The sequence below is a fragment of the Trachurus trachurus genome, assembly GCF_905171665.1.
Source record: "Trachurus trachurus genome assembly, chromosome: 15".
Classification (NCBI taxonomy): domain Eukaryota; kingdom Metazoa; phylum Chordata; class Actinopteri; order Carangiformes; family Carangidae; genus Trachurus; species Trachurus trachurus.
The window spans coordinates 15,092,720-15,106,597 of NC_139906.1; the positions used below are offsets into that span (position 1 = coordinate 15,092,720).

At 42.2% G+C, this 13,878-nt stretch overlaps 1 protein-coding gene across 1 annotated transcript in view; it reads left to right on the forward strand.

The window, feature by feature from the left end:
- The window catches only part of lrmda (leucine rich melanocyte differentiation associated), a 199,690-nt gene that overhangs the window by 133,868 nt on the left and 51,944 nt on the right, over nucleotides 1-13,878 (forward strand). Inside the window, exons 4-5 of the mRNA XM_083987595.1 lie at nucleotides 65-204; nucleotides 3,397-3,523. Coding sequence (XP_083843721.1) covers nucleotides 65-204; nucleotides 3,397-3,523 — 267 coding nt within the window. The remainder of the gene's footprint in view (nucleotides 1-64; nucleotides 205-3,396; nucleotides 3,524-13,878) is intronic.

The window sequence follows — 13,878 nt, forward strand, 5'->3', positions numbered from 1 at the left end:
TGTGCGGGTAGTAAATGCTAATGTAATTAACAGCGCTAGGTCCTTGACATCCGCCCTTTGACACCTGACTGATATCGAGGCCCTGCTGGAACACTTGGCTGATGTGACCCCGTCGCTGGAGTACCTAAGCCTGCTGGGAAATGAGGCCTGCCCCAACCAGCTGGTCAGCCCGGATAAGGATGAGGACGACTACCAGAGATACAGGTCAGTCACTACATAGATGAACTCTGATGATGTCGCTCGCACATAAATAAGGAAAGGATTTTACTCTGAACTGGATGGATGGATAGATAATGTTCTGGGCGTGTTTACATTTTCAGTCAGACAGTTTTGCCACTATTCAGAGTGATAGCTTTTGTAAGTAATGGATTTGGAGATGTTCCATGTTTTTTTTTTTGAGCATCCAGACCCCTGTATTTCACAAGCAGACTGTGGATTCAACCACATCACTCTAAAAGCTTTGTCAACTGGCCCCTCTACACTCCGTTTTGCAAAATGGATTTCATGTGTGACTAGTCACCACCACGAATGAGTGTTTACTACCCTGCCTTACCAGAGCAGATGATGCATTAAACATCAAGCTAGGCCTTAAGCCATGCAATATGACCACCATTTGTCAGGGTCCTTTACATGAAATGCGATAAAAGGCGAAAAGCATACTCTCTTTTGTCTGCTTTAGCCCTAAGTGCTTGTTTCTGACTCAGTGTTGCCTATTAATCATTTACCAACCTTGCCTTTCTTGAATAATCTTTATTCTCTCTTTCTGCCCCCCCCACCCCCCCCCCCCACCCCCTTCTCTCTCTCACACTTTCTCTCTCTTTCTTCCCTACTCCCCCTTTCCCCTCTCCCCGCATGCTTATCTTACTGGTGAGGAGAGCTGTTCTGTTTTGACTGACAACGTCTACGGTCCTGTAATGTAATATTCATAATGTGTCACATAGTAAAACATCAATTTGAGCGTGATGCAGATTTCATGTCTGACAAGGTTAGGCTGTATGCAGGTCGTGACAGCACTGGCCTTGGGCAATAAATACCCAGCCCAGTGCCTCAGGAGCTCTTGGTCTCTCAAGTGAAATACCCTGGTGCGTTGCATCGGTGCCCCAATTAGTGCAATGACATAGAAACATAGTATTTATTCACACAGTACTGTGTAGTCTGCAGGGAGGTTAAATGTTGTCCTGTTCTGAGCCGACCATGCATACGCTCAGTGGCCATTTGTGGTACTACAATAACACAAGAGTTTGAAGCTGTGATGTTATATATTCACAGTAGGCACTGTATTGTGCTTATAGGACGTTGTGTCATCCAAACTCAGTTCTTTCTCTCTGATTCTGTGACGAAGGGAGATTGGCATATTTTCTTGTGACATTTTAACTTCTTATCGTGATGGAAGTTATCAGCGTGTCCGATCTCCTTTTTGTGGCAGATCAGAGATCTTGTGCCTCTGGTTCCTCTTCCATCAGCTGCACTTCTTGTTCACTCAGCCTTTATTCTAAATGCCATAAATGCAGCTGCACAATAATCACCCTCAATATCTATGAATATAAAATTGATTTATGTTTATATTGCGTTGTCTTCCATAACTGTTACACTAGGTACAGTATAATAATAATTGTTTGGTAACATTTCATAGGTCCCATAGTTGTTAATATCATCTTAGAAAGAATCAGATGTAGCTTTAATGTCTGGAGAAGTTTAGTTTAGTTTAGTTTAGTAATAATGAAAACAAAAAGGGAATTATTCAATTAATAAACTCTAAAAAACTTACTATAGTGTAGCCTTCTTTTACCAGTGTGATCTCTGTGTAGTCTGAATTTACAGGCAATAGGACAAGTCCAAAGATTTTATGAAAAAACTTGCCAACAAATAAATGAATAATTAATAGGTTTAATTGATTTCTGTCAGTTTTAATCATTAAAACAGTAGCTTTAAAGCCAGTTATCATAATAAACCCTTATATATTAACTACTTTGTCTCTACTTTCTTTGTAATTAATACCAAAAAATCAATAACAACTATAGGAACATAAAAAGCACTGTGCCAGTTCTTTTTTCTTTTCTATTTAGTAATTAATTGTTCTAGATTTTAGATTTTGAATTTTTTTGATTAAAGTTGTACTTTGCCACAACCACTTCCAAGGGCAAAAAAAATGGTATTGATGTCAACAAATGTTTGGTATTGCTAAAAAATAAAAAAAAAGCTATGAGTCTTTCATTTCCCCAGTCATCTCTCCTACCACCCCCCTTACCCCCTACCCCCCTACCCCCCTGTGCTCTCTTATCCTCCCTCTGTGGTTGGGTTGAATCATTAATATCCCTACTGGCTGACAGAGCCTTGTCATCTGCTCTGACCCTGTGATGGTAGGTTACCTATGGAGAATAACCTCTCTACATGTCTCCCAAGGGCATCTTCACGTTTCATCATGGAAATGCCCTGAACAAAGTCCTTTTACAAGGAGGCAGAAACAGGATGGGGACGGTGCCTCTTGTATTTGAGTGCTGGTGCTCTTGTTGGAAAAGGGGCTCTTATTTGGGCCTGCGAGTCATTTTACTGTACAACAATGTTCCTATAAGAAGTAATTTAGACCCATTTCATATATTCAGTGTTTTAATCATTTATTTTACTAAACACTCATCATACTTTTTTTTTTTAATTATGTCAGACGTTTTTCTCCCTTAATTTTCCACAGAGACATTTCCTGTTCCATGTCAGTCTAACTGTGATCCCTGCATCCCCTCATTATAATCCTCAGGTGTTGAAAACTTGACACAGGCTTTGCCATCTTCCCTCATCGCCATCGCCATCATCAATTTGTCACGGCTCTTTGCGCACAGGTCTTGTCTGTGCCCATATCCCCCGTCCTTTCTCACCCTCCACTTAGGTGCTGCATGCATGTCCTTTTTGGCTACCAGCTCAGCCCTGACATACTGGTTCCTCTATCCCTGCCTGCCTGTGAAAGGATCTGTTGTCATCTGTGTATTCCAACCATTATCTTGTGACATTTCTCTCCCTCCCAATGAAAGACAGAGTGTGTCTGAAAGCTTAGAGAGATATCTGTGATGCTGCCAGAATGACAGCTCTGGCAGACGGGTTGTATCTCCTTTCGTGCTATTTATATGTCGTACTTATTCTTATCAGCTTTGAAGTTATTACATACAAGAAAATATCACCATTAAATCTGCATCACCATTAAATCTCTCTAAACACAGCTTCTTTTCAAGTTTTGTTGATGCGTGCATTTACATATTAGAATCGGTGTCAGTTTGATTAGTGTGTCACAGTTTACATATTTCCTCAGATTCTCTGTTTGTCTCTTTGTCAAGAAACCGGCCTAAAACCGGACCTTTTAAGGCTGCAGTGTGGTACTGTTCAAGCTCAACTGTTGTTTTCTTCTAGGTACTTTGTTCTGCACAAGCTGCCCCATCTGAAGTTCCTGGACACCAGGAAAGTTACCAAAAAGGAAATAATGGAGGCACAGGCAAGAGGAGCATTCATGAAAGTGGTCAAACCCAAGTCAGATGCTGTAAGTTACGCTTGTGTTTTATTTTTATTTACTTTTCTTATTTAATTATATTTTATTTTTTCTAGGGCACTGTTTTAAGTTGTAGTTCCTCTGAAAGTCTGGAGTGGATTTGTCACATTCATCCCTTTCTTCCCTTCTCTCTCCTTTTGCTTTATCCTTCCTTTCTTCCTGCCCATGCTTCACTGTCAGTCTCTCTTTACAGAGGTCCTGCTACAGTGGCCCTTTGAACAGCGTCTCTTTACTATCACTTACTAGCATGTACGTGTGGGTTGCATGTGAGCGTGTGTGTGTGTGTAAATGTGTGTGACCACGGCCTGACCTGATTCCGTATGCATGAGCCCAGATCAAAGACGACGGGCGGCTGTCCGGTCGCGGTTGTGTTGCCAAGTGTGACATGGCTGGCGATTGGAGTGACAGCTCACGTACATGCCGCTCACAATCGCTTAATTATCCAGAGCCCATGCACTTATTCCTCCCTCTTTTGTTTTGGGTCACACGGACTAATTAGAGTTCGGAAGGTTCATAGATATACCCACTTCACCCCTTTCCCCCCCATTTTTTTTTAATACCGCTTTGATAATGCAATATAAATGAACAGCTTTAACCTAGGTTTGATTTCATGTAATTGTAAAGTCATGAAATATTTACCATTTGGATTAGCTAAGCTTTTTCATTTCAAGGTCTCTGGGGCTCTGACAGTGAGCCACGGAGGTAAAAATGGATCCAGAGTAGCAAGAACGAAGGCATCCAGTGACAAATCAGAAGCATGTGAGTCGATGTCGGGTTTAAAAGTGCACACGCAAAACAAAATATTTATTGTTTGAGACAATCAGCTAAGATAGTGTACTCTTTTAGTGTCAGTTCATGCTATGCTTTGTTCTTGATTCTTCATGCAAGTGGCAAGCGAGAAAAGCAAAACATTGAAATAATTTAACCTCAGCCTGGCATGTTTGGTAGATGGAGAAAAGTGGAATGAAAACACTGTTCATCCACTTTATATAAAAAGAGACTAAGGACCTCTACAATGCTTTTTGGCAGGGTAAAGTCACTTTATAAGATTTTATTTACATAGCTTGTCAGTGAAAAAGAAATGTTTGCCTGTGTCGCCACAGCCTTAGATGAAAGGAGAGATAATCACTGATTCTAGCTGACATGATGTGTGTGTTTTTTGTGTCTCAGTGTCTTTGAACCTGCTGTATATGATTATTTATTCCCTATGCAAAGTAAAAGGTTACAGCTTTGATGAAAACCAACCTCCCAACGCACTGCATTTTGTGTGCACTCGAACATACTTGTGCTGTCCTTCGCACGGTTCCTTATTAGCAGTGTTTGAGTGAGTCGACACAGTGAAGGGGATTTTTTTTTTTTTTTTTTTTTTTTGCCCGGACGTATCTCGCGTCAGGGCCATGTGATGTCACAGCACAGCAGCATTTCCGTAACATTTGTTTTGAGTTAGATGAGACGTGATGTGTCAACTATCACAGACTTGATGAGCCATGAGTACCTCCCGGCTCTAATTGTCCACATCATCAGAGTGATTGTAAGCTGACCAATAGTGCGGGCCACCAATTAGCGAAACGTCTGCGACAGAACAGGAACGCGAGGAGAGATGATGGCATAATTAGATATTTGTGTTTGCTATTATGTCTGGTACAGCAGGGTGTTGCTCATAACAGTGGCTCATGGTACAGTGTCTGCCATTTGCTTCATTACAAAGGATGGTAATTAGCTGTCTCGCTGTCGCTTGTGCTACCATTTGAGTCTCAATTAGTGCACGTATTTGGGGGTGCGGGGAATACAGGACCACAGACGTGATTTAAAAGATTTACTTTGGAAATTATTTGACTTTGGGTGTATCAGCGAAAGTTTTTTTTTCTCTCTCTCTCTCTCTGCCTAAACTTATTTTTCCTTTTAAGACCTTAAATGACAAATCCCCTTCCTACTGTTTACAGTAGATAAATTGAAACCATAGTAACAGCGGCAGGGATACAGCAGCAGCAGGGATACAGCGATACATGCCCACTCATGACAGCATAAATCTGAGGAAAAAGCCCCTCTATCAGATCATTCCCGCTGCATGATGTATGTATTGGAATAGTTAATGGGTGCACTATGAAAGAGACAGTGCTGAACTTTGGAGACCCCTCTTGAGTCATATCGGAGTGGATTGTGACCACAGTTTAAACTCCTTTTCAATCATGCCATTATGGCATGGCACTGAGCGACGCCACATGGTTCTGATAAAGCAGTTATGGTCTTTAGCACAATCTGAACACAATAACTTTTCATACATTCCCAATGTTTTCCATGTTCCCTAAATCACAACCAGACAGTCAACGGCTGGTTGTTTGCAGGGAAGGGCGCAAGCACACACACTCACACACACACATACACACAAAACCCTCTGTAGAGGTCTGCGAGTGCAAAATTAACAAAAAAAAGTTATAGCCTTCATAAAAATGTATATCGTCAAAACTTCACTCCAAAGACAAAGAACTGTACTCAAATACATAATCATGTTCATATACTCAGGATAGTTTTGTCGCCTCTTTAATTGTTAGTGGGAGTGACACTAAGTGGGCGACGATGAGCTGTCTCTGACTCGTCCATATGTTTTGTTATTTGCTTGAAGCTGTGTGTGTCGGGGCGGTGGGGGGGTAATTTTCTCTTTTAGGTTTTTGTTATATTGCATTTCTGAGTGGAAAGGACAAGTAGTTGGACAGAAACAGAGGCAAAATGACAAAGACAAGAAAGCGAGAGGGAAAAAAATAAATTTATAAATACCTGAAGTAAACAAAAAACACAGAGGGTACGATTGAAGTGTTTTCCCAAAACCACAACACTAAGCAGAGTCAGAGTGGAAAAGCCTTGAGCTGTATTTTGGGAAATTGGGCGTGTTGGAATGCTATAATGTGATAATTCTCTTTGAGGACTTAGAGGTCATGGAATGAAATGGCGTTAAACCACGTAGAGCCATTTGGACTGTGTTGGGCTGCTTTCGGAAAATACATGTGGTACCTTTTGGCTCGGCTCCTCCTGCTCCCTCCATCGCGCCACGAAGCCCATATTATGCTGTCGAACCCTTGGGTTAAACTGGCCATGTCTATCAAAACACTGTGACAGCACATTCTGTTTTCAGATCCCAAGCACCGCTAAAAAAAGTGCGTAGCAAATTTAACTAGTAGAATAACATTTACTCCTTGCCACATGTTTAAGAGTGTTTCACAGTGAATGAAGTAAGTCTATGGTCTCCCTCACTAAGCACAGCTTGGTAGCTACGTCAGCGGGTATAAATGTTCCTCGGATGTCACTTAGATTTTGCCTGGACGAAGTATTTGACTTGATTTTCTAGCATGAACACAAGTTTTTTTTCCCCACATCCTTCTGCGTATAATGTAAAGCAGACTGCATTGCAGGGTGGCTTGAGCCAACTCCCGGGTCCCATGAGTTTCTGCACACAGGGTAACGGTTCTTCAAGGGAATTGACAGTGACAGAGCCAGGAAAGTCCTCAAGTGGATCTTTTCAGTTCTGTTTTTTCTTCTCCAGACACTAACCTGTTTTACTCTGCAGCAGACAGCGGTTCATTTTAAGTTTGCACTGAAGGGAGCAGTCCAAATCTAAGATAGACTGCATGGTTTTAGACCCATGATTGTGCATTATGTGATGCATGATTGTGGCTTTTCTTTTTTTCTTCTTCTTTCTTTGCAATGAAACTCTGGAAAAAGAGGAGGTATTCTGCTATAGGTTGGTTGTTTTGCTTCCTTTTCAAGTCTCAAATGTGCCCTGTAAAGTATGTTGCCACGTTCATCTCTGTGCTTGAGAGTTATGAGTTCCCCGAAGCTCTCAAACATAACAAACAGCATGCAATATAGCGCTTTGTGAATGTGCCTTCAGTGGGTTAGCTGAATCATTTTACAGAACAAATGTGTCCTCAGAGAAAACTCAAAGAATATGGTTCTCAACAGGGGAAGGAAATATAACCCAACAGATTGCTGTGGTAGCAAGTTTATTACTACTCTTTCCGTCTCTGCTAGATTCTGTATTTGCACCAGCTATTATACATACAGAGGCCTGATTTGTCACCTTTTCTTTCGCGGCACTTGCCTGAATCAATATGTATACAGTAGGTCGACTGAGGACAGAGCTGTGGATAGAGGAGGACTTGTGGGCAAAATATAAGCACACCGAGCGCCTGCCTGCTTTATGTTCAGACAAATACACTCCACTGACAGATTGGGTTGTGATTGCTCTCAAATTATGTTCTTTCCACCGTATTGCATAACGTCTTGTTATCTGTTAATTGCATCACTTGAGACACTGCTGTTCTCTGTCTTTTCACGACAACATATCCTAAATGTTAAAACAGCTGTTTATAATTGTTCAGACGTGTTTAGTTTGTGTGAGAGACGAAATACACCGATATTTCCAGGGAGCCACATGTTCATTCTCTCAGGTATGTGTATTTGTGTGTCAGTGTCTGTGAGTGGTGTACGCCTCCATGTGTGTGTTTCTCTGTAAATGACTGCTGAAGTATGAGCCAGTCCAGTGTTTGGACCAGTGCGACAGGCCCAGTTCTGAGTGCTCTGGCAGCCTAAACCGAGAGGTCACACAGGGGTTATAAGCCAGGAAAACAACACCAATTAGAGGGAGTGACTCACACTGTCCACATAAATCATCCAGGCCCTGCATATCATAAACACACTGTAAAACTTTAAAGCACAATTAATTGTAAGTAATAGTGCCAAGATTGATTTATTGCCTCTTTCAAAGCCTGGAGACATGGGGTGCGTGACCTCAGTGTCACGTCACTCTCGCAAGTGAAAATGATAGATGTATTATTCGTTTTTGGCCAAACGCAGAGCATAAAAAACAAACATGTGTTTTTGTAAGGGCTTTTATGAGACGCTGAAGTGGCCGTGCTGCATTAACTGATTTTCCTCTCCTTCTCCTGGCATCCAGTACAGAGAAGGAGCGCCTCTGCGGTAAAGCATTTGTTGTCTCGACGTCTCTTGTGTTTAGCAGTGCAGTTTGAGGCCTGTCAGAAAACAGGCCAAGGCTGGCCAGCAATAATGAGATGTCTCCCTGTCCCATTGTGATATAAAGTTTTCATAAAGTTTGACAAATCATGCGATCATTCACGTAACTTTTCACTTTTTTTCATCTTTAAAATATAAGTCTTTGTTAAGTTTTTATTAGTGTAATAATACTGGGATTGGCAAGCTACAAAGCCTTTGCTTCTTACATATGCTGTTCCAACTAGATTCTTTATATGCCTTAGGGAAGGGTCAAGATTTTATAGCAATTTTGCAGCTCTGTTCCATTGAAACACAGAAAACTACAGGGAAATAACACACGTCCTTCCTTCCATTTCATTGAACACTTATCATTTTTGTAGACATATGTAAAGTAAACTCTGCCTATGCTCCTCTGTGAAACGGAGCCTTCTTTCACTGCATGCTGAGGAGTTACACAACTCCACAATCCCTGTGCATGTACTGTAGAAACAATGTTATAGCCACTAAGGCATCCCTTCAATTACACTTCTTATCAAATGATGCTTTTAGCTATTACATAGTGCAGAGTCCCAGTGCGTTGGTCTATCAGTCCAATCAGAGCTAATCCTCCCTGTTGGTCTCTTTGGTGACAGGAAGATGCTGCTAGCCTAATGAGAGACAGCTGGCTTAGTGTTTTCTGTGCTCTGAAAACAAAACAAAAAATCCCTCTCTCTTTTCTTCTGCGTCCTACCCCACCGGGTGTTTCCACAGAATTGTGCCAAACTTTAAATCGCTCAAAGAGATCAGTCATTTCTTGGCCTGTCTCCTTTAGTTGATGTTGACAGTACACATTAATCACCATTTCAGCACTCGCATTTATAGTTTGCTTTGAAGTTGACTGTCATGTGCACCCACTCTGGGTTGCTTTGCTTTAATTCACATTCAGATGTTTATCAAATAATTCAAGTAAAGTTGTTGTTGTTTATGACATGCAGATGTTGATGTGTTATTAAAAAAAAGTTAATGAGTGTTAAGACCACTCATTAACTTCAAGATTCAAATGTGTGTCAGATGAGATGGATAGAGACTATACAAAAGTTTGACATTTGTTTATGATTCATCATAGGCACCGAATGGAAAGCTTTGGTTCCTTCATCTGAAATGTTAAATGTTTTTCTTCTCCTTTAATATGCACAAACATGGTGGCATAACGTCTTCTCCCTCCCACAGTGTGCTGGATCATTTGAGCTTTAATCCATTATACCAGTTGTGTCTGTTCTTCAGTACACTGTTACTGGAGATGGAGTCTTCTGTCAGCACCAGCGACTTTCAGAGCATGCAACAGAGGACAGAGCCAGAACTGAAAGTCCCTCCACTGAAGTTTGTGCTTACGCAGGCCTTATTTGTGGTTTTTAGAGCTTGTCAGACATGTCAAGCGCAGGCTAGAAAAAGTATATTGTTTCCAGCCACTTGGATTCCTTTCTCCCTGACATCTGCCACTCTGCCGAGATGATAAATTCTTGCCTCATTAAGCGTGGGTGTGGGATTACAGGCTGACAACACATTAATCACTGGGCTGGGTGGCAGCAGCCCCGCACCAGCTACAGGCATTGTTAACCAAACTTTTCTAATGTGTCACTCTCCCCCCCTGACAGCCCATAATCAATCATCCTGATTGGCAGGGCTGATAGATTACACTATTTATACTTTGTGTAATGAAAGCTAGCGTTTCCACCTACTGTCATTGTCGAGACGATGATAGGCCACACCGTCCAGCTGAATGGAGCACACACAAAAAGAGACAGAGAGAAAAGAAAGGGTAGGCAGACCTTGGTGCTGCTTTGTGAACTTTCAAACAGACACTGTTGAGCTCCAGTGTGGTGTGAGGGGGGGGGGGTATTCTACCAGCCTGTATTGTTCCCCCTGCGCGGCATAGCTTAAAGGCAGTCTTCACACCATCACTGTGAGCCATTGTCATCTTTGTTGCTATCAGTGGCAGGCCGTGCTCTCACAGGTAAAACTATGCTTTGTCTGCGGTGGGATTCAGTTTCTCCGTGACCCCGTTTCTGAGGTGAGGTTTTGTTGTCAAAGCCTCTTTTCTGACAGAAAGTGAATGATTTACACATGTATAACAACAAAATGACAGGACACCATATACTGTACTTGTGTGTATGTGTGTGCGCGTGTGTGCGCGCGCACACTTGTCAATGTGCAGAGGTCGGTCGGATAATGGATTTCAGTGTTTCCTCACTAAGAGCTTTAGAACCATGTTACATCGCTGTACAACCCCCCTAGCGGTACATTTTTTTGCATGGGAACTTGTGGATGAAATGACACACTGCTGGTAGCCTTCAAACATAATAAGGTTATGTTTCTTTTTTGTTCATTTTCAGCAGTATGTCTTTGTCTGGAATTAGAGATGTCCTCGGCACGCCGAGAGAGGATATTGAATATGAGCTCTTAGTTGAGAGGCTGCCAAGCATTTGGAGAAAAGAAAAGAGGAAAAAAAAAGCAGTCCATCATGTTTTTGACAGGCAGTAAATCTGTGAGTTTCCTTATGAGACAGTGTGCTGTCAAGAAATTAGTTAACTAGACCATATTATGGAGAGCCAGGTAATTTACCCTCAGAGATGCAATCGCAAATAACTAGCAGGAGGCCGCATCCCTGACCTGACATTGCTTTGTGTATAATGCAAAATCTGGTGACATGCTCAATGGGTTCTGTCAGCTGCAGGATTGAATTCTCTACCTACTGCGTCTCAGTTTGGAGCACGCTGGTCAATTATTTCTGAGGCTGTCAGTGCGTAGGGAGACACTGTTATTTAGTATGTGTTAACTTGGCATCATTAAGACACTCGCCTGACAGAGAATAGCGCACCTGAATGTTATTTATTTTGATTCCCCCGACAGGGGTAACCTTCAAACAAGTTGACCTCTCCCTATTTTGCGTTTTGTGAAATCCCGTTCGGTCCATTAGAAACAGGAGCTGTCGAGACAGTAGGGAATCAAATGACCGAGTCGTCTAATCTAACACTGTAACGCGCAAGAGAGGCTTCCATTTGTTTGGACAGATTGCTCTGATCACATGTTGGCGGTGCGGTGTCTATCCACACTCGCAGAGTAGACATGACTGTCCACACAATATCTTTAAAACACATACAGAGATGTCATATTATCATAGATCCATGTTTTTGCACACCAGCACAGTATTGAACATTCAGAGAGGGATGCAGCAGTTTTATGTTGCATGTTCCTTTTTAAGTGGTTCTTGAACAGAAACACCAGCAGTGCAATATTTTTATCTCTGTGTCGTGTAAACAGAGAGATCCATTGCATGTACATATTGATTTTATATTGTCATCTGAAATGAATAGCTGGTGGATATTTTAACATTTTTAATGGCAGAGACAGTCTGAGCTCCACAATTAGAACAGAACACTTATGCAAAAACGCTGTAATGTTTTCTCTAAAACCTTAATGACGTCTTCTGTGCTCGTTTAGCAGGAGACACAGCCAGGTGCGGACATAACAAGTTTAAAATTTGAACTCTGTGGGAAACCGATAGTTAGCAAATCTACCCTACCCTACCCTAACCCCCCCATCCTCCCAACACCTCCACCTGCACCACCAACCAGCTCTGGTGATGAATGGGAAACCTGATCGAGTAAAGCCTCAGCATCACCTCTGTACAGCAGGATGACATGATTAGGAGGTGACAGCTTCTGTAACAACATCTCTGCATTTATCTTTTTTCTGTCTGCTCTGTCTCTTACTCGCTCTCTCCCTCTCTCTCTCTCTCTCGCTGTCTCCGTCTGTCTGTCTGTCTGTCTCTTTCCTCTCAACAAGTCAGACTACTCTATAATTAATGTCCCTGAGGGCTATCCGCAGGTCAGGCGAGGGGGGTGCTGTTGAGACAGGTAGTCTTGACACCTCCAGCTTTGTAGCTTATGCATGCGGCTGGGGAGACGGCTGAGGAGGGGTGAGAGAGGCCAATGATGAGGGCGAGAGCATGTTTAGGTTGGAGGCTAAGACGAGAGGAATACTGCAGGTTGAAGGGAGCCAGGCCTCGCTGTGCGACCTTTCCACCTGAGAGACAAAAAAGATGGTTTTTCACAGGATTAACCAGTCAAATCTGTTGCATTAAGGGCTTAGCCTGTCAGGAGCAGCACATCTGAGTGACAGAGAGGGAACATACAGTTTCAATAATGTCAGCACCTCGCACATTTAGCCTAAGGAAGGCACTTAATGTTACGAGATGAATTGCTCCGGGATGTTTGATAGTGTGGGGGTATTTGTTTTACTAAGCGTTAAGTTGGTCAAAAGTTTGCATAGCGGTGTCAGTCATGGGAATTCACTCTCATTCTTTGTTGTGTGCTGCCTCTGTCTTTGCTTTTTGAAAGGTTGCAGAGAATGTTTAGCTCTTCCCTTACACTTAGACCATACACGTTTCCGATATCCACACAGTCTTTCCCACTCCGCGTTTCAGAAACAAAGCAGCTCCCTTTCCCCAACAATCGCAGTCTGAATAGCTACTCATCCCTGTGTGTTTTCTACTTTATTTCTGGAGAGGCGGTTTTCTCTTCTTTCTTTTCGCCCTCCTCAAGTTTTGAATAGAGGTGGAAAAAAAGGATGGGAGAAGCAGGGTGATGAACAGAGCAATGGGAGATTTGGACAGCGCTAAAGAGGAAAATAAGTTGACAGAGGAGAAGAGGGGGACATTGTTGTTTAGCAGTGGGAATATGTGAGAGAGTGAGGGCTACGCAGGGTGCACCAAAGGTCATTTCGGGGGCAGAGGGGTCAAGTGACACTCAGGCGACATTCTTGTGACATTCATGTTGGAGAGGGTTGTGAAGCGTTGGCACTGGGCTACATGTTGCAAATGGGCAGTGAAGTGGGTGAAGATCCTAAATGCCACAATGTTTCCATGGCACCAAAGAAATGTATCATCCTCACTGGGTTTAGTTGTTGTCATCAGTGTGAGTTTCCATCTTCTGAAATATGTGATTAAAGTACAATATCTGAAACCTTTACATGCTACGAAAAAAAAAAATCAAGATCTTAATTTTTTTTTTTTTATTAACCTGACCTTTCTTTTTTCACTGTCACATTATTTGCGTCTTTCAATTGTTATCAAAGGTGTCACAGCCTCTGAGGGTTTCATTCGGTTTCTATTTGCAGTTGGTGTTGAGCTCCAAGCTGACAGATTCATAATGTCTCTTCCTAGAATAGGTCTGACTTCTACGCACTGTACCATACTTAAGAAATTGAATCAGAGCCAGTGAGCTGTAAAGGTCTGTAATAAGATATCCTGGGAGATGTACTGTAAGTCATGATTAGTAACCAATATTTTACTTCAAGGA